Source organism: Pseudoliparis swirei, chromosome 19, assembly GCF_029220125.1.
Source record: "Pseudoliparis swirei isolate HS2019 ecotype Mariana Trench chromosome 19, NWPU_hadal_v1, whole genome shotgun sequence".
Lineage (NCBI taxonomy): Eukaryota > Metazoa > Chordata > Actinopteri > Perciformes > Liparidae > Pseudoliparis > Pseudoliparis swirei.
This window is the reverse complement of record NC_079406.1, coordinates 22,478,306-22,499,710: the sequence shown is the minus strand read 5'-3', so window position 1 is coordinate 22,499,710 and position 21,405 is coordinate 22,478,306. Positions and strand designations below refer to the sequence as shown.

Below are 21,405 nucleotides of genomic sequence, written 5' to 3'. Positions count from 1 at the left end.
TAATATGCACCTACATCTCCTCTAGGTAGGAAGAGCATACATTTTCTTGTAATAGCCTTCAGTTTAATTTATTGTATTATCGTAAAACTGGATTATTTCTCATTCATCTCGGCTTTCATTCGGAGCGAACCTATTTAACTTTTTAATTAAGAAATATTACATTTTGTCTCATTCAAACTAGATGGGAATGATTCTTTACTCCCGTATATTTTATTTAATTAGTCGCATAAAATGTGGAGACAGCTCACCGATTTAAAATATTGACAGCAGGGGCCGGGGCACCAGGCTCTCTGAACCACAGCAGCTCTTTTAACCTGCATCCAGTAGAGTAAGACAGGTCTGATCACCTTCACGGAGTTGTTCCGATTTGACCGACAATGCAGAATCATAGTGACATTTCACATGATTTACGATTGAGCCGGGAGCGCAAGATTAAGACGAATACCAGCTTCAGTCCACTTGAATGCCACCGCCTGTTTTTTGTCTCACTTATCACTTGTAAGTACGTCCTTGCTCAGTTACATCTCATTGCCTTTAATGTTTCAGTATCTCAAGCACGCCCTGCTGCTGCGGACTGCCCTTCACGTCACGATAAACCAAAATGTGTTGTTAGTGGAGATCCAGTTTATGTGATAAGATGAACTCTGAACGCACCGGCAGACAGACCCACGGTCCACTTCCTCCTTTATTATATAACAGTCCCCTCAACTGCAGCTCCGCTTAACGGAGGAACCTAGCAAAGTATTGTCCCGGGGCATTTCCCACATCCCCCCCCCCCCCCTGCAACATAACATTTCTCTTCACGCCTCGCAGAGCAGGAACTTTAGTCTTCTTCCGTCATCTTTACAAGAGCTGGTTGGCAGTTCCGACATCTTGTTTTGTAGGACGAGAGGCTCAGAGATAGAAAGTGGTGACTTTTGGAGTCACATTTTTTTAACCGAACAATCTACAGACCGAATGTATTTGCATTTAGCTGGTAATTATACTGGCTACATGACACCATCACTACCAGTTGTGTGTTGCATAACTCACAAAGCCCTCAGCCAGATACCGAACAAGTCAATCCTCCCTGATTCCGTGTCTCCATGGTTCACATTAACACCGTGTCCTGAGCACGTTCACATTTGTTGAAGCTGATTCTCTCGATCTCATCACCTCTGCCTTGTGCAAACCTACATAGAGATTAATTTGTAGAGTTGATTTACGTCGTGTCTCGCACACAATTTAGGAAATGTTAAAAAGTCATTCAAATGGTTCGCATTTACTTAATTATGGGAAGTGTCCCGAGAATCGAAATGGAATTATTGAGATTTAAAGATTAGGCCAGCTGGATCCTGGGCATACTGGAAGTGTCTACAGATCCTACAGTGCCTATATAAAGTAATAGAAAGGTTGTTGGCTAAGTATTTATCCAAGGCCTGGAGGTCGTGAACCGTTTTAATACATCAAGACAGAATGTCAAACCCAAATCTGCAGTGACGAGTTCAACGGTAGAAAAAGTTTCCTTTTCTAATTCCGGTTCTCAGTCCGTCATTGGTGAAATCACACAAAAGATATTTTCGTGTAAAACACATCAAGCCAGGGGGTACGCTTTTTTATTTTATTTTATTTTTAAACTATTGCAGTGAATCTTCACCTCTGTTCCACTCCAGTAACCAGTGAAGCAGGTTGGTGGTTTGAGTGACCCGAGGCCGCTCAACCATATGAGGTTATGTAATAAGTCTTTAATCCTCCCGGACCTCTGCTGGTGCATTAATGAGAGTGGTGCTGCCAGTCCAGACGTTATTCAGCCTGTGAATAGGCCTCCCCACCCCCCTGTTTGATTTGTGTGTCTGAGGTTTTAGACGTAGCAGAGTGTTGAACAAATTACGTAAAAGGGTAATGTGATGCAAGACAGAGAATGGAAATGGAACGCACTTGAAGGTGTGTCAGACCAACGCTGTGGCGTCTGTGAACGCTTACGTCGTTAATACAATTCGATCAGTTATTTCACAGTGTTAAATAGGGCAGATCGATGTTTAAATTGAATCATCAATCAACAGTATGGACGTTGTGACGTGAACAGGTGTTGTTTGTTTTGTTTCTGTGCTCTGATGGTGACGCCGGTCCCACTGGCCGAATGCTGCGTTGTAAAATGGAAATAGACATTTTGTTGCGTGGCTTGTTAACAGATGGGAAACGAGGGAGTGGACAGGAGTCAGGAGGAATCACCAGGAAGCCGTTTTCTTAGTCTGCAAGCCGCAACTTCTTTGTGTGGGGCTCATGCGTTGGGCTTTGGTAATATCGCAAACGTGATGCAGGGTTCGTACAGTCATGGAAAACCTGGAATAGTCATGACATATTAAAATGGTTATTTTCAGGCCTGGAAAAGTCCTTGGAAAAAAAATGTAATCCCCCCCAAAAATTGAAAAGGCCTGGAATTTGTTATAATTATATGTTCATTTCCGCAGTTTGATTAAAAGAATACACTTTGATATACATATTTATACTTTTTAATGAAACTATTGTCTCACTGTGGTATACTCGTGTATACATCGAGATTTCACAAAATGTTTCGTCATGGAAATTTGGTTTGAAGTCATGGAACGGTCATAGAAAAGTCCTGGAAATCCATGGGTCAACATGTGTATGAACCCTGTGACGTATGTCCCTGGTTCTAAAGTCTGCATGACAGTTAAGTGATGTAAATATCTGATCTTATAAGAGTTTTCCATTATTTGCCTTTACCCACTTAGTTATTATATCCACAATACTGACACTTATTTATTAGAATTATCGCAATATCGAGCTTGTTTGTTCAAAGTGATCTTGACATTTGCCCGGCCCTACTTCTGCAGTATAAATAATGACTCTGAATGTGACAGGATAAGTGAAAAGGGAGTACTGATTAGGAATGGAGAATAAATGAATCTCCTCAAAATCAAAAATACACCTTTTTCCTTTTCCTCTTGATTGTTTTGGTGGAAGTTGCCTAGTTTTGGGGATATCGACCGTATAGATGTCTGTTCTTCTCTTGAATATTATTTGTCGGAGAGAAAAGCTCTCTTCTTTCATTCTAGTGCAAAACCGTGAATTCCTCCGGGGATGGAATGTCCGAAAGTGTGCGTCGGTATTCCCATTTGTACGATTCATCACATTTTGCTCCGAAACTGTCACGTCTTTGTGACGGGGTGAGTCTCAGGCGCAGAGACAGGCTGGATGCAATATAAATAACAAAAAGCACTCTTTAATGAGGCAAAACAGTTTACAAAAAAACAAGGTCCAAAAGGGGCAGGCAGAGGATCGTCGGTCAGGGCAGGCAGGCAGGCAGGCAGGCAGGATCAGATACGACAATCCGACAGCAGACAAGGGAAAGACTGACACAATATATAGGGGGGGAAACACAGGTGTACGACATCAGACAGTAACGAGACAAGAGTGGCTGAGGGCAGGTGCAGGGAATTAAACAATTAAGACAGAAGACACAGAGGAGACATAGGAGACACGGAACACAGGAGAAACAGAACAGGGTGTTACAGAAACGGGCATAAACTCTTTTGCCTTCAGAGATGTTCAACTAGCTCTCTATACAAACAAGGTTGTTTGAAGCACACTGAGCTCCTTTCGGCTCCATTGGTCAGACGTTTTCTTCTGGAGCCAACGGGGAAAATTAGCCCAAACGAGTGTATCGGCATTCTCCCACTGCAGTATATTGTCTCCATTGTTACATAAAGTATTTGTCAGGACCGAAGCGCGCCGAGAATAGGAACATCAACTTGATTTACATTACTGCAAATCCGAGCAGTAGTAGTTAGTGTAGCTACCGGCAGAAGCTGTTGTTAACTTTAGAAAACACAAACAAGCGGGAGACTCGTGTGACTACACAGTGGATAACATGAACATTACATAATACGCTAACTGTTCACCTTGTATAATGTTAAGGAGGAAAAACACGAGGCTGTAAAGAAATGTCATCAAACCGGCTAAAGCCCTGATGCAATTGCTTTGTCCTTTTAATCACAAAGACTGGTCTTATCACTCAGAGTAATGGTAACGCATGTGGTCATGCCAGGTTTTTCTTTTTTTCATACGGATGGGGGAGAAGTTCATATACACACAAGCACCTGTATGCACACACACACACACACACAGACACGCACACACACAGATCCCTGGACTTCTATTAACTGGGGATCAAATTCAAGTTAGCTTTCTTTTTTAAATATATTTATTTAGATTTTACAAATTAACAAGAGAGGACTTTAAGGATACAATACAAAGGGAAAGGAGAAATAAAAGTGTAAAGAACAAGAAAAAACAGACCAAAAAATAATTAGAAAAACCAGTCTCCAGTCTGACATAAGTACATCTTGAAGGTTACATCATCAAATCAAGTCAGCATCGGTACCAGTGAAGTTAGCCTTTCTATACCGAATAAGTTACCAGTTAAAAAAAAAAAGAAGCCTTTAGTTTTCTATTACATCAACACGTTAGCCATTCATTTATTTTAGACCAGATGATTTTTCATTAAGTCCAAGGCTCAGAAATATTAGGCAGGTATTTCCATTCCGGAAGTTACCGGCTGTTGTTGTTATCGTTGTTATCACTAGAACTATGGTCTGACCTGCACCTGGAAACTGGAGCTATTTACTACATTTACATCACACAGACATGTTGCAGAGACCAAAGCGTGTCATTTACTAGTTTCTCAATGCACTTTAATTTCTAAGCAGATAAGGAGTTTTTTTTAACAAAATAACATTATTATAGAAACGGTACCAACTACAATTACTGAACATGTTGGAATGTCCACCAGATAATCACTTCCAATACAACTGAACTTTCAAAGCCCAGCTACAACTAGGCCCTCTTTTTAGAGATTAAAGCATAGATCGCAAGTGACGTGTTCATGGAGTAGGGTTGTGATTACGCAATGATGTTCACCTCAAGTCACTTGGTTTTAACTCAAATATTGGCCAATCGTGCACAGGAATTCAATAACATTTTAAAAACAAGTTAAATTTAAATCAGCAATAATCCGAGTAAATGATGTAATATGATTTCCCAAAACAAACCCACTTCTTTATAACTTTCATTCTAATATTTCTCTTCTTGTCTCTGGCTTGTGCACAAGGTTAGGCGGTTTAAAAAACAAGAATATAATCAAACCAATGCAAATGATATCATGTCTTCAACCAACGTAATAATTTCTGTGTCATGTGTTATGCGTCGTCAGGTCTTCTGGACCTGGAGGGGCTCTTCCTCGTTAATGGCAACGCAGAGCGCGTGGATTGGCTGCGGCAGCGGTATGACAGTGGGGAGGAGGTGGAGCTAGAGAAGGAGGCGGACCTGGCCTCAGCTGTCAGTCTGCTCCGACTCTTCCTGCAGGAGCTTCCTGAGCCGGTCATCCCGACGGCGATACAGGGACACATTCTACAGCTACACCAAGGTGTGTGACGGGCACGGCTTCTCCCACTTCTCAGGACATTTCTCTTACGGTCAACCCACCCTCTTTCTATTTGTATCCACTTTGAACCAATCATCTTTGGGCCTTTATTTTTAGGTTAGCTCGGGATGTACTGAGCCCTTTTTTTTGCTACCCTTTTGAACTCTTACCTCCACCCCCTAAATCTCAGTATGCAGTGTGACGGTCTGACAAAAAACCCTGCTCAGTGCCTAAGCTGACCTAATATCAAGGCACAACAAGAGAGATAACGATAAGTACAAAACAACCACTATTGTCTCCCATTTGTGGATTTTCATCCTTGTTGGTTGTTGGTCAACATGTTATGACTGAGGCCATGCAGACTGTAGTTATCTGAGCTGTGAGCACATAGTTTCATAACACTAGGAGCAAGTACCCAAATGCTTTGTGTTGTCTATCTTAAAACAATACTTCTGATGCACATATGTACATTGAAAAAAATGTAATGAACACAAATGCACTCAATGTACATATGTGTAGTGTATGAAGATGGACTGTTTCTGTCCCTCCTCTTTGCCCTGTCCCTTTTATCACAGATGATCTCTTGTAATCCTATGTACATGGTGTTTTTTCTTTCTGTGGCTGATGATGACATGCAGATTACAGCAGTGGGGGAGTTTGCCGGGACTCTGTTATTAATTTTTCATTTTTTTTTTTTTACTATACCATAATGGCTTTAAGACATCACTACGTTTTCCACTCCTTTTCCCCCTCATTTCACCTCTCGCAGAGGATTGTGCATCAATCTTCTCTGTGTCTGCTATGTTTTCGTTAGTGGGGAATCTGAAGGAATTTTATTGATAACCCATAATTCATCCCGCAGTATCTCCGAATACAGTAGTGAAAAGGAGCGTTGTTGCAACAACGAGTGTACCATTGTATCAAGCATATTAATATCACGGGGATGATGACTACAAACAGCCTTCTCCATTGAAAGTAATTGTAGAAAGTGACTGCAAATTGTATGTTGACCATATCTGCACAGCATTTCAGATTTTTGATTTATGGTATCCTGCTTCTTTGCACTCCCTGGTCAGATGTAAAACGACATTTCGTTGCCCCGGTGCCTGTACTCTGTGCAATGACATAAAGTTGAATCTGAATCTGAATAAGCAAATACAAATGTTATTATTCACATATAATCATAACGGGTGTTGTTCTCTTTAACAACCTTCAGATTACAGCAACGAAGAGGAACTGTGTAGAAACTTGAAGTACCTGCTGCAGCAACTTCCCCAGCTGAACTACGGCCTGCTGCGTTTCCTGTGCCGCTTCCTGGCCAGCGTGGCTTCCCTTCAGCAAGAGAGCTGGAACATCGGGACGCTGGCCGCCGTCTTCGGGCCGGACATCTTCCAGTAAGAGGCTTTTCGATGCATGTGCTTCGATAATCCCAAGCGTTGTGCCTTTGCAAAAATAGTTCCAACCGTCAGTTGCTGCACAGAGGCGCATGCATGGATTCAGTTATCGTTGTGATTGAACCTCCTTTGGGAAGCAGTGTACAACCGGTACAACACACTCTTCTCTCGTCTTGTGTTTGCAGCCTGTCAACTGAAGGAGAGGACCTTCGAGACCAGGAGTCTGTCAGCAGAGTGCTGACCGAGCTGTTGGACAACCAAGAGGGCCTGTTTGACTCCGAGGAAGATGACGTCTCCAGCACCAACGACTACAGCTCCATCAATGAACAGGTACTGAACATCCACCTTTGTTTCTAACTTCTATACCTTCACTAGCCGTCATCACTCGGTTAATCTCTTGGATAGGATGTCAGACTCATCCGCTTGTATATGTGGTGGTATGAAACAATTGTAAACATGGAAGGCTCTCTTTGTAGTTATGCTTCGTGAAACCTCCAAATGTGTCTATACGTGGATTTTAAAGAAGCTCAAAGTGTTGCTGAAGCCGTCGCAGAGAAACATTTGTCAGACAACAGAGAGGTTGTCCTTATATTTAGCTTATTCCTTATTTTCGTCTTTCGTCTTAGGGATACACATCTCCTCTTCTTCTGACTTCTCCTTCTAGATACACTACCGTTCAAAAGTTTGGGGTCATTTAGAAATGTCTTTATTTTTCAAAGAAAAGCACTGTTTTTTCAATAAAGATAACATTCATCAAAAATACACACTATACATTGTTAATGTGGTAAATGACTATTCTAGGTGGAAGTGTCTGGTTTCTAATGAAATATCTCCAGAGGTGTATAGAGGCCCATTTCCATCAACTATCACTCCAGTGTTCTAATGGTACATTGTGTTTGCTAATCACCTTAGAAGACTAATATCTGATTAGAAAACCCTTGTGCAATTATGTTAGCACAGCTGAAAACAGTTATGCTGTTGATATAAGCTATAAAACTGGCCTTCCTTTGAGCTTGAAGTTTGAAGAACAAAATTAATACTTCAAATATTAATCATTATTTCTAACCTTGTCAATGTCTTGACTATATTTTCTATTCAATTTTTAATTCATTTGATAAATAAAAGTGAGTTTTCATGGAAGACACGAAATTGTCTGGATGACCCCAAACTTTTGAACGGTAGTGTATATAAAGTAGGTTTTATCCATTTTTGTTAAGTCTTTTCTTCCCCCCTCTATTGTCATGATTAACTTGCATTTGGCAAATAACAACAATGTACAATAAAGAGTGCAATAGAGAACAAAGCATTGACTACACATTGTTGCAAGGCTCTTTGCATAACAGACACGTTATTATTAAATGAATTCCCCGTCAACAATGCGTGTAATATTCCAATAACAAAACCTTTTTGTCTTTGCCTCTTTTTCTTTTTTTGACTGTCTCTTTCACGGCACTGAGGGTCAGAGGTGAAATTCTTTCCGGGAGAGAAACGGACACTCCCCCTCTGTGAAAAGTGAACAACTGAAATGTTGGTATGCCATCAAAGTCGACAGCCAACTCACGCTTGCTTTGGGGAGAAAGACAAAGCTGCTGTAACAGATTTATTTCTGAAAGATGGTCCAATCCTTCATCATAGCACACATTGAATACTTCTGCCATAACATTGGAAAACCTGAAGTGACGTGAAGAGATCAATGTGTTTTGTATAGTTTTTTAGATGGATTGGAAGTCATGAAAAAGTCAACATTGGGAGGATTTGATGCATCGATTCCCCTGTGATTTATCCTGCTCGATTTGTGTTAAAACTTCTACGCACTGTATGCACGGTATTATTGTTTATCGGCTTGCAGTGGCTGTGCTGTCGTCCATTTAAACAATTCCAAGCAAAATCCATTGCAATAATTGACTCCAGAGATACTGCTTTGTACATATTACGCTACCAGGCTACATCAGGAAAAAATACATTAGATTAAATTACTTCATCCCATTGAGGAAAGAGATTATTAGTTAGCCGCAGTAGTTTAGAAAGTGCTTGTGGTGCATAAGTACGTGAGTAATCACTTCCTCGAGCGATTAAAGTACAGCGCATAGTATTACTGAACAGAAAGTTCTTCGTTCAACAAAATACTTTTCAGAATAATCTAGAAGAGCCCCACCCAAACAAAAAACACACACACACACACACACACACACACACACACACATTGAATGCATGCCGAGGTGCATATGCATTGAACCCTGGAGAATGTGACTAGGCAGACTAAACAAACTCGGAGGCATTTCCCCTGTTGCCTGGCAACACCGCATGACTGCTGGGCCAGCAGCACCAAGAATAACATGGGTAACATTTAACTTTAATGTGGCCTAATTACTTTCGCATTGAAAAAAGTATTAAACCGAATCGCATGAAATTTGGTGGGATGATTGGTTAATATGCGGGGACCATTTGATTAGATTTTGGGATCGATCGGGTCAAAGGTCATGGTCAAGGTCATGAAAAGGTCAACATCTTCTTTTTACCATAGCGCGGTCAATTTATATCCAATTGGCATGCAACTAATGCCAAAATGTTCATAATTCAATGCCCAATCTTGTGATATGCGAAGGTATGCGCTCTACCGAGTGCCCATTCTAGTTTAATTGTGTTATTGTATGATAACATGCACACAGAGACAATGATTACCCTTGATTGTTATCTCATGTCGCGATCTCAACACAGCAAGGGCTCTGAAAATATCATATTTAAATGTCGAAGTTAAAGGCTGCAAACATTCACTGATACAGGAAGTCACCTTTTTAGTTCCACTCAGCTGCCCAAGCTTTAGTTGGTTTCTTTCCATCTTCCGTCACTGATTTCCTCCTTTTTTAAATGTGTTTTTTTGTTGCAGTTTCTTTATTTTTATGTATACTGAACTCACGAGTCTGCGCGAGAAACTTATTTCCAATTTTGCTTCCCTTGTCATGTAGACTCCGTGGAGTCGTCATCTGTCATATCCTTCCCTTGTTTCCGAAAACAAACTTACTGGCTTGTGAGAGAAGGATAATTACATTAAAATTTGATCAACAGTAGAAAAAAAAGAAAGAAGAAATGTCTGTCATGCGACAAATTCAGTTTCTTTATCTTTGTTGATGTTTAGTTTTCTTGCATGGCGTGTCAGATGAATGAGAATAAAGAGTACAACATTGCCAATCGACAGAATTGTGATGAGCAGAATAATGGGCAGCAGGGACAGTGAGAAAAGAAATCCGTCAAAACAAATGCTCTGTGTGCTGATCCCTGTGTCTTATGTAACAGAGGGCACACAAGTGGGCGGTTTGGATCGGTAGAGGGAGGGAAAGTGGCCAGGAAGATGGGGGGAGAAATGGCCAGAGTGCAGAGAGAGAGAAAAGGACGAAAGTAACGGAGGGAGGGAGTGAGAAATGGAGAGAGGAGTGGAGAGATAAGAAAAGAAGCTGGCAATGATGTAACCATGCCGCTCACACCCGCAGTCACTGCTCTACGCTGGAGATGGATCTCTGTGCGAAAGAACCCCTCATGAAGGGGATTATAGACAACACACACACACCTGCTTCCAGACTAATCACAGAGCTGAAGCGCCTCACCGGGGTTAGTTGGAACTATCGGAATAAACTTCAGAAATGATGAACGATGCTAAATGTAAGAAACTGAGGGCAGAAGTTCACCAAACATGGAGGGAGGGAGACGGACAAAGACAGTTTGGCGTGTTTGGGCATAACGTTGAAACTCAATGAGGCCGGCTTGGATCTAACGATGGAATTTGGCTTGTTTGTTGGGAACAAGTCCTTTTGAATAATTGATTGTTCTGGTTAAGAGCGAGGCTGTGCCGAGGCTTGTTGCTATGATGATCCCGCTGGGTGTGTTTGTTTTGATTCACTGACTGAAGAAGCTTTTTGGGACACGGTAGGGAGGAATAATCACAGCTTATTTACTTCTTTTTTTTAAATAACAATTTAATATGTCATGTCTGTGCGTGCAGGACTGAAATAGCGCGCGGAATTTTAATCTTTAATACATTTTAAATATGGAAACTTATAACTAGGGCTGCAACAACGAATCGATAAAAATCGATTATTGAAATAGTTGGCAACGAATTTCATTATCGATTCGTTGTGTCGCGCGATTATTACGGCGCTCGATAAGTCACGGAGTATAAACAAAGTTGAGTTGAGCGCAGAGCGGCGCAGGAGAAACCAGAGCAGAGTGAGAGACGGAACGCTGCGTTGTGAGAGCCAATCAGCGCTGAGCTGCTCCTCTGTTGATAAATCTAATTGGCTGCTGCTGCTCACGTGGCGCTGGATGCGGAAGTCATTCACGGAGTCGGAGACATTCACGGAGCTGAGTGCGCCTACGGGTGACGTTATGAACCCAGACACCAGGGCGCTACATGTGACGACGTGTGTGGCATTTCCACAAGAGTATGACGTAGAAAACGTGGTTATTTATTCCGTGGCGGATAGCGGAAAATATTTTTCCATGGAGATAACGGAGATAAGCCACGACTCGCTGTGAGCGCTGCGCGTGCAGACAACATTTAACGGAGCGGAGCAGCGCGTGAGCTCTGATCGCTCTTTTAATGAAGTATCGATACTAAAACTATGCTAAATCACATCGTTTTTAACGTACGGGTACTTTGTTAGTATCGCTACACCGTGCAGCGTGACAGCAGCAGATGTAGCGGACTAACATTCAAGCTAACCTAACTTCCCAAACGCTGTGGACATCTGAACGCTGATTGGCCGAGACGCGACACGTCCCATCAAAGATGTTTTATTGCGAAGAGCACCACTTCACATTTTTTCCGCGTCTCACTGCAATCTCAACGGCAGCGGGCCAGGTGAAAATAATAATAAATCGTAACGCGTCTCTGATATTGTTCAGGGGGCCGGTCCACTATGGAGGACTTAAAATGACTTAAGTATAAATAAATAAATAAATAAATGCATGAATAAATACAAGAATAAATAAATAAATGTATAAATAAATAAATAAAGACAAGAATAAATGTATAAATACAGAAATAAATACAGAAATTAATAAATATAAGTTATAACTCAACAGGACATCATTAAATAAATGTATTTCTACATTTCTGTATTTCTTCATTTATTTATGTGTGACATTTATGTGTCCGTATATTCAAATGAGCTGGGCGGTCCGAACCTCATTGTTGAACAGGATTGGTCAAGTCGGAGAGCAAGACAGAAGCAATCGATCCCTAGCACTTGGATCTGTAGACGAACAGTGTTTATTATGCATTCTTGTCTGTACATTCTAAATACTACTGCTGTTGAGTCACGGAATGTAATTTAAGGATATTTTCAGCTGAGAAGTTAGTAGTTTAAGCATCAAATCTGTGGTCGGTTTATCGAGATTCAGCCTAATAAGGATATGCGACGGAGATTTGAGGTCCTGCTCGCGGGACCTCTGAGCTCCGGGCGCTCAGCGCGCTGTGTGGCCGCCGAGAGAAGCCTGATCTCGGCAGGACTTTTTGAAATGCTCCGCTGGCTCTGACGTCTCCGTAGCGGCGAAACATGAGATATAATGAGGTCTTGGAGGCTCTAACGAGCACAAAGAGTTTATTATTTATTAAAAGATAACGTTACGTCAATTTGACTGAGGGTTAAGATTCATAGCTTAATATTGTAGCGACCCTGGGTCAGGCAAGCTACGAGACGTTGTATATTTATTACCGTTTATTCGTAGCCTACGCCAAACAACAGTGAACACCGCAACACATTCTACTCCACTGTAAAGTATTTTACAGTGAATAATTGGAGTAAATTCATGAGCAAGAACAGTTGATGTGGTGACGTCACAAGACCAGAAAGACCGTCCTGCGTCCTTGAGAGTCCGGACTCCCAAGACCAGACTCCCAAGACTAGACTCCAAGAAAACACGAGTCTGTACTCTGTGTACTTGGAATTGATAAAGGGCTGAAGTCAAAAAGCTGTCTATGCTAACTTCTGCTAACGGTTAGCTGAGCGAGCCAACTTCAGCTTCAGGTGCCAGGCAGAAGTAGTAGAGCACAACACACCAGGTGCATCACACTCCTGTGACCAATCATGCTTCAGACAGAGGTTCGGACCGCCCCAGCTCATTTGAATATACGGACACGTAAATGTCACACATAAATAAATGAAGAAATACGTGTGGACACGTAAATAGAGAAATAAATAAATGAAGAAATACAGAAATGTAGAGATATATTTATTTAATAACTTATATTTATTAATTCCTATATTTATTTATTTATTTATACATTTATTTCAGCATTTATTTATTTATTTATACATTTATTTAAGCATTTATTTATTTATTCCTATATTTATTCATGCATTTATTTATTTATACTTAAGTCATTTTGAGTCCTCCATAGTCCACATGGGGACCACTGCTCAGGAGAGGAAAGCTGTCAGTCTGTTTGTGACGGTTCATCACCATGCTGACCAGTGAACAGGGTTCATCACCATGGTGACCAGTGGATCTCCAGGACCTTTCCATGACTTTAAACCAAATTTCCATGATTAAACATTTTGTGAAAACTCTGTCTACAGGACTAAGATAGAATGATAAATATTGTTCTTTTTCTTTAATGCAATTAAAAAAAAAAAAAAATCATGCATTCATTTCATTACAAATCAACTGAAATATTGCAGCCTTTTTATTCTTTTAATATTTGATTTATGGCTACAGCTTAAGAAAACTCAAATATCCTTAAATATTAGAATATCATGAAAATTAAACTAATCACTTGAATCCTAATTTTTACGAAACACCTGGAAACACATTTTCAAATGTTTGATTTTGTTTGCTGTTATAAATCTTTTTACTTGATCTGAGGAAATATTCAAATTTTATGAGATAGAGTTTTTTAAACTCTAAGACATAATCAGCAATATTAAAAGAATAAAAAGGCTTTGCAATATTCAGTTGATTTGTAATGAATCCAGAATGCATGACATTTTGTTTTTTATACGTGACAAAGTGAGAAGATGTAGTATTTAAACTAACAATGAGAATTCCAAAGCATACCGTATATATACCGTGTAAATTAAAATGTGAATAAAACAAATTTGCATTACTTTTCCAAATATTTTGGGATTTTATTTTTTCCAATTACTTTTCTAGGCCTGCTAATAGCCATTTAAAAATTCCATGACTTTTCCAGGTTTTCCATGACCATACGGACCCTGTTTTGAATAAAGGGTTGAAAATTAAAGTTTTTTTGTTTTTTTATCCGATTAATCGATAGAATAATCAACCGATTAATCGATTATCAAAATAATCGTTAGTTGCAGCCCTACTTATAACCTTCGCATTGAAAATGCGGAAGGTTATCTTTTGATCGTCGTGTATTTATTTGTATGCGTGTTACTCGCATAACTCAAAAAGTATTAAACCGAATCGCATGAAATTTGGTGGGATGATTGGTTATTATCCGGGGACCATTTAATTTTGGGATCGATCGGGTCAAAGGTCATGAAAAGGTCAACATCTTTTTACCATAGCACAGTACATTTTCTATCCAATTGGCATGCAACTAAAGCCAAAATGTTCATAATTCAATGTCCAATCTTGTGATATGCGAAGGTATGCGCTCTACCGAGTGCCCGTTCTAGTTCTTGCAATGCATTAATAAAATAGGCAGAACAATTCTCTAAATATACGATCAAACTAAAATATGAAGGATGATTAATTGTGATAATGGGGCTACTCGCGTCGCTTGCTCACGAGGGCAATTAATCAAGACGATGGCGGCGTGTGAGAAGACCCCGTCACGTCTGACTCGAGGCGCAACAAACGTCGACCTAACGGATAAAAGAAGCCAGCAATGTCAATGTACAACATGCTTGAAGAGGACTCGAGCGGGAACTCCATCCGGCCCGCCGAGTGTCAGACAGTCCGCCGTCTGTCCACTCAATTAATAACCTATTTAAATTGGAATATGGAGATTTAAGGAGAAGGTGATGGCCTAGTTGGACAGCAAGCTGGATGTATAATATCTCTGTGAGGAGACATGTAGTAGGAACACACACACACACACATTCACTTTTCTTTCACGTCAAGTGTTGCACAACCGCATTGTTGCTTTATCTCGCGCGACGGCATTTCACGAGTGCTCGGGGAGGATATGAACGTCCGTAAATCGCTGTCTAACACATTTGGATTCAAAGAAGAGAAAAGGATCCCGCTGCCCACGCACTGCAGGAACGTGGGCTCCTCCCCAGTGGTACTGCTGTAGGCAAACAGTGCAGTCACACAACAATGAGGAGGAGCACACTGTCTGATCTTGCCTCAAACTTAGAAATGAGAGAAAAGTGACGATGATTATTTCCCTTCACTGATGAGCGTCTGTGTTTTGATTTAATTTATGGGTTTGATTAGTTCTCTCCAGAGATTTTTAGTGATATTCCGTCATCGCCCAGACACAGTGTGTTTAATAGTGCAGCAGCAGGTACGGATTTACCTCATTGAAACGTTAAAGCTCGAGTCAGTAAGCTTCAGAAACTAGTAAGAGGACGCTAGATCTTTAAATGATCCAACCGAAGTGTTGTTTATCTTTTCCAACGAAAGGAGCTCAGCAATAAATCCAGAAGTTGCTAAATCTCGTAAACCTCCCCCCACAGCCTCAAAATGATCATTATGAATGAAAACGACAAACATGGCTATTGTGTGCACTCGCAACTATTAGGCTAGCAGCGTGTGAAAGAATACAGTCACAAACAATTCAGTTTATTTTGTAGCCCAACATCACAAATTACAATCTGTACACATACGACAGAAGCAATTTATGCCATGTGTACAGAGTTACAACACATTCAATGAATCTGACAGAAATGTATGAATAATGAGTAGTAGGCATGGACCACGGGCCAGATTTCCACAATACATGAAACAGAAGGAGGTAGAGAGGAGGAGGGGGGGGGGGGGGGCATCAGCAAGGCCATGGCTCGGGGCAGGGCCACGTACACAGTGAATGTAGCGGAAGAATGTACCCAGATGGGCAGAGACCATTACATTCTGGTCAAATTAAATGATTGGATGGGCTTATTACAGTCCAGTCGTGAGCCTTGGACCGTCTGATTTTTATTTTTCGTTGCAATCAATTAATTGATTTCAGGGGGGCATTTCAACATGTTACAAAACAAATGTTTTGAATCAGATGACCGACCTTTTCCCATCATCAGATCTGATTCTCAGGAATGGGCGGTTGCACAGGAACAGCACATCTGACGTTGTGTTTATGTGAACAACAAAAGTAATACCAAGTTCAAGCCGTCACTTCTACATACAACACTTCTGAACATGACGGCAACACTCAGGTGCTTCACATGCAAATACTTCTGAAAAAAGAAATTAGCAGCTCAAAACATGTTGAAACCAGTAACCTGGACTTTTTGTACACATTGCTTCGACTGAATTGGTGTTTACCAATCTACCATCAGAATGTAGGAAGGGGGGGGGGGGATACAAAAGATCCTTTGAGACACTATTTGAGACGTGAAATGTCAGTCCCGGTCTGCTGTCATTGTTCTGTGTTCTTGGCCCACTAATGATGTCAGTGGGGACTTTTGTTTTCTCCGTTTTCCGTCTTGAAACTCTGGACCGGACCACGAAACCAGGGCCAAGGCCAGGACCTTTTGTTCCAGGGAGCTCTCTGCCTCGTCTTTTCACCCACTCTGGCGTGCATACACACACACATACACACACGCACCATCCAGAGATGTGCTCTTCTATGAACAACTTTAAACCACATGGCAACTTCTTTTTCTTTTACTAAACTCTAGATTTGTGAGTCTTCATGTGAGTCCACAGTCTTCAATAAGGAGACAATATTTCCAGCTCTATGAAGGATCATTCCAGGTCATCCAACAGGGGATCCAACAACTCGTTTCCTCTAATATTGTCACCTCAACGGCTCTCTGTTAACTAAGTCAGCGGGGCCTCGGTCGCATTCACACCATTTGAATGAATGCCTGTTATACATTCAAGTTCCATAGTTCATAATGTCCACTCCTAAATGTTCAGGAATATTCACAAAGGGGACTTGACCCGATTCAATGTTTAATGTCGGTGTTCTTTCGGGAGTCAACAAACAAACATAAAGTACCTCACACTTAAACTTGGAAAACAATATTAATTCTAATAATTTTCTGGAGATTTTAATAGCTTGGGTCATATTGACCTCAAGGGTAAAATATGTTAGTAAATATAAAGGTAACAGGAGGGTTAAACATTGAATCGGGTCATATTGACCCGAAGGCGACAGGAGGGTGAAACATCGAATCGGGTCAAATTGACCCGAAGGCAACACAAGGGTTAAGGTGATATCTAGACTCATTATTGCATATCACAAATCAGCGGCCGTGATGGAATATGCCCGCGACGGCGTATGATCCAAGGTTATATTCACGGCAATGTCACTTCATATTACTGGTGAATAGCATTACATTTAATTTACATGATGATGTAAATCAGACTTTCAATCAGCTTCTTCAGGTCCCACAATCTAGGACATTTTTATTCTGCCCATGAAATAAGGAACAATGTCACACTTGATGATACCAGGATGCTGTTTGTTTAATACTTATGATGATCATTTTTTGTTTGATTAAATGCAGATATGGTATCTCTAACTGCTTGTCCCATAATCTTATTTAGATACTCCTTAGAGTTTCAGTGTTCAGTTTAAATAATTGATTTGAATTACGATAAAATTTTCTTTTGAATAATCTTTCCTTTAAAAAATAAAAATGTAATCGGGATGTTTATATGATACATGAACACACATATATATATATATATATATATATTAAATTACATTTAGAACTTCAGGTAATATTCAAAATAGTTCTCGTCATAATTAAAATTATATTTATTTAAACTATGACTTAATTAAAAAACGTAACTTATAAATATTGAATTCAACACATTATTTAAATATCTTCATTATTTAATCTGTCAAACTAAGATCTTAACAGTCAATATGAAATTGTGTTATGAAACTGAAGCTCTAATTAGTTAAGTTGAAGCCTGGCGTTAGACAGCAAGGTGTTACATTATTAGTTCTCAGCTTTTCATATGATTTAGTTAACATTTACCTCCAAAGATGATCATCACATTGAGGATCTGCACATTTTCACTAAGTTCAATTTAAGAAACAATTTAATGTTTCGTCCTCAAGGAAAATATATAGGAAGAGATTGAAGCTCTTTAGAGGACGACTTCTTTATCTAATCACTCACACGCACACTTGGAGGAATTTTGTGTGTCATCTTCCATAATCTGCACAATGCGACGATAATTCCCTGACAGCCAATCGGAGCTCTCGGAACAGGGGTGTTTCCGTAGCAACGGCAGTGACAGCAGCAGATGGACTTGCTGTTGAGGAGTGAACGAGAGAGGCGGAGGAAGGAAGAGGAGAAACGGAGGAGAAGAAAGTCTCATGGTGACGAAGCTCCATCAGGACCTTTTTAATTAACCCATGTTTCACATGTTTTACCCCAGTTTATTTTGAAAGCAACAATTCACACCATCATTAAAATTCATATTTTTCCTATTACCTGCAGTGTTCGAAATTGTTTTGGTGCGAGTTGACGTGTGTTGGAAATATAGACCGTAGAAATGTCTGCCTTGCTACAGAAATCATGACCAAGATATTGTAGATATTTTCTGGATCGGCGTCTTTACACAAAAAACACGAGGCTAGGAGTAGTTTCAGAGAAAGAAAATAGTTCCGACGCGAAACTGCTCACAACAAGGTCTGCATTAACCGGGTCATAGTTTCTGGAAAGAGACATTGATGGTGAGTCTTATAAACGTGTTAGCACCACGGGCAAGAGGAGAAATATGTATTTTTTTACTTTAGGGTCGACTGTATCTTTTAAAACGATACCCGTGGCAAAAAACAGCACATGAAAAATCTTTTTTGTCAGGGGTTTAGCTTAAATCACGGGTGTGTGTGTTATCTCAGTTGACTTTGATACAGAATAAATATGGAAAGCAACTATTTATCATCGGTAAACTACTGCCTAAAGATTTCTGTTTGTGTCTTGTTCACATGCTGTCATCTGTGTTCTGAGTTATTCCTGTCTACATATTTACTACCCCCTCACTTCTCTCCAGCATCCATCTCCCCTCCTCCCCTCCTCCCTCGCTCTACTGTCAGATTCATTACGTTCTGCCCTCTATCGCTCCTCTTAAATACCTTCCTCCCGTCTTCTTCACTCACTCACTATCGCATTGACCTCTGCCTTTAAACCAGGGCTGAACTATACCGGAGAATATCTTTTTGTTGCAATAACCATTGTGCTGAATGTTACTCTATCTGGAGGTTTTTACATCAGTTGTAAAGAGAGTAATTGTTCCCGTTTCACACCCTCTTTTTAAAAAACAAAGTACTTAAATTTATAATTTTTTTCCCCAACAACAATTCTTGTATCATCCTCGCTCCACGGTAAATGTAGATAACAAAATGCAGAGGCACTTATAACTAACTCATGTAAAAATCACACTTCATACATATTGAAAGGCTTTCGTTTCATTTCGAGCATTACAATAGTTTTGCTCGTGTGAGGACTACTTTGTCTTATTACATAATGTATAATTCGAGTCATGCATTGCGAAGTCGACATGAAATTGATCTGTCTTTAGTCCTACTTTAATCGCTCCACCCGGCCCGCTCCTTTCTCTCTATTTTGCTCTTATTTATATTCACAAGGCAAACATACAAAGTGCTAAATATAAAAGTGCCATGTGATGAAGTGCTTTAGAGATATTGGTGTCATGCACGTCATTATCACATGTCCGGTATGTGACAGGGATGCCTGACATCGATCTAAAGTTCTCCCCCGGAGGTCAGCCAGGATGTATTCAACCACCATGTCGCTGTCTACCACGGTCTAATTCATCGTGCAAATTATACAGATTATGAGTTGGTACCGGGCTTCTTCTCGTTCATATGACCATACGTGACTTGGTGGAACACGAGACCGAGACCTTGTAAAGCGGTCCAGACCGCTTGCGCTTTGGGACGGTCCATCGACAGGTGCTGAAAATCATGAGACGTCTTTTTTTTCTTTTTGTTGCATAACGACTCCATGTTACCCTAGCTCCCAGTTAGTGTGCAGAAATAAGCCTTCTGTAATTTTATCCTTCCAAGAAAAATGATATCTGTTTTTGTGTTTAGCTCTCGACTTGTCGGTCTCTGCGGTGTCGGCGTGCTTTTCTTTCTCTGAATGTATAAATGTCGTACAGAACAAAGTGTCATTTTAACACCTTTTCTTGAGTCCATCTAAGCATAACTTGTTTTCTGCTCATGTATGTTCTGGAAAGTTCTTCTCCAGACACTGAAAGTCATGTACATAAATAAACTATTCCATTATCCATACCGCTTATCCTTCTTTAGGGTCGCGGGATAAATAAACTAACCTAAATAAAATGACATGGGACATTGTATTTATTTAATCTTCACATAGCATGGTGAAGGGGAGTTACAGTATTTAACTCTCAGAAACTTAATCCCTACAAATCCTGAAAGGTTGGAAGGAATTTCTAATGATCCTTTTGATAAAGGTTCTTACACATGTACACTGATGGAATATGCAGCTTTGGTTATAATAAAATAATTAAGACTATTTACCGACATAATCTTTAATTCATAGAAGTCCTGGAAAAGATGCTATTTTCTTCTTTACTTGTCTTCCTCATGAGGTTGTTTAAGTGTAAAGCAAGGTGGGGATACATTTATAACATGTGCACCATTATGTCATACATTTTATTTCCGTAAACTAAATCAACTTTAAAAAATAAGACATTTCAGATTAGTAATTGTGGTAATCTCAGGCCATAAACCTTTTTGTTCTATAAATAGCAATGTCTACACACACTTTTTTCACTGCAAAAAAAAGTAAAGCATATAAATATATATTTTAAGTAATAACCTTTTGTGTGTTCTGTAATTCTGTCTTCAGATCACTGAGCTGTTGGACGATGAGAAGTGCGAGGCCGAATGCGAAGAGCTGCCTCAGGACGGAGAGGAGGGTCCCGTCTCCTCTGACTCACCACAACACACACACACCGATGAACGCCCCTCAGCCAGGTGAGGCTCAACCACTTTATTAGATGAGATGGCTAATTTGGTTGCATTCTCTTTGGACACCTTGTAAGGAGGATGACATGTGACAGTGAAAGTGACATGGTATTTAGTTAAATGTGTGCTACTTTAATCTGATCTACACAGTTTGTTAAAAAAATTTTTGGAACAAGTTATTATTACGAGCATTATTTAATGATCCCCCTGCAGGAACATGAGCGTCTTCTCAACTTCTGACTTGTTGATCTCCTTTAAGTTGTTTACTAAACACTGAACCCAGGCTCCTGTACATTGAGACCGAGACATTTCCCCGCCTCTCCTCTCCATCTCTTGCGTGTGTCTAAACCGTGAGGGTGTATCGGAAAGAAATGCACAAAAGACATGATAGAAAGAAATATGTGAAGAGTCACACAGTTTTTGTGAGATGAACTCAAGTCAGTACAGAACACAAGTTGGAAAATGCCTCTTAA

The 21,405-nt window shown here is 40.2% G+C and overlaps 1 protein-coding gene across 3 annotated transcripts in view; it reads left to right on the top strand.

The window, feature by feature from the left end:
• fam13b (family with sequence similarity 13 member B) overlaps nt 1-21,405 on the top strand; it is a 79,583-nt gene that overhangs the window by 20,775 nt on the left and 37,403 nt on the right. For all 3 annotated transcript variants that reach the window (XM_056440172.1, XM_056440173.1, XM_056440171.1), the window contains exons 4-7: nt 5,216-5,428; nt 6,642-6,819; nt 7,005-7,149; nt 20,814-20,941. In XM_056440172.1, coding sequence (XP_056296147.1) covers nt 5,216-5,428; nt 6,642-6,819; nt 7,005-7,149; nt 20,814-20,941 — 664 coding nt within the window. The remainder of the gene's footprint in view (nt 1-5,215; nt 5,429-6,641; nt 6,820-7,004; nt 7,150-20,813; nt 20,942-21,405) is intronic.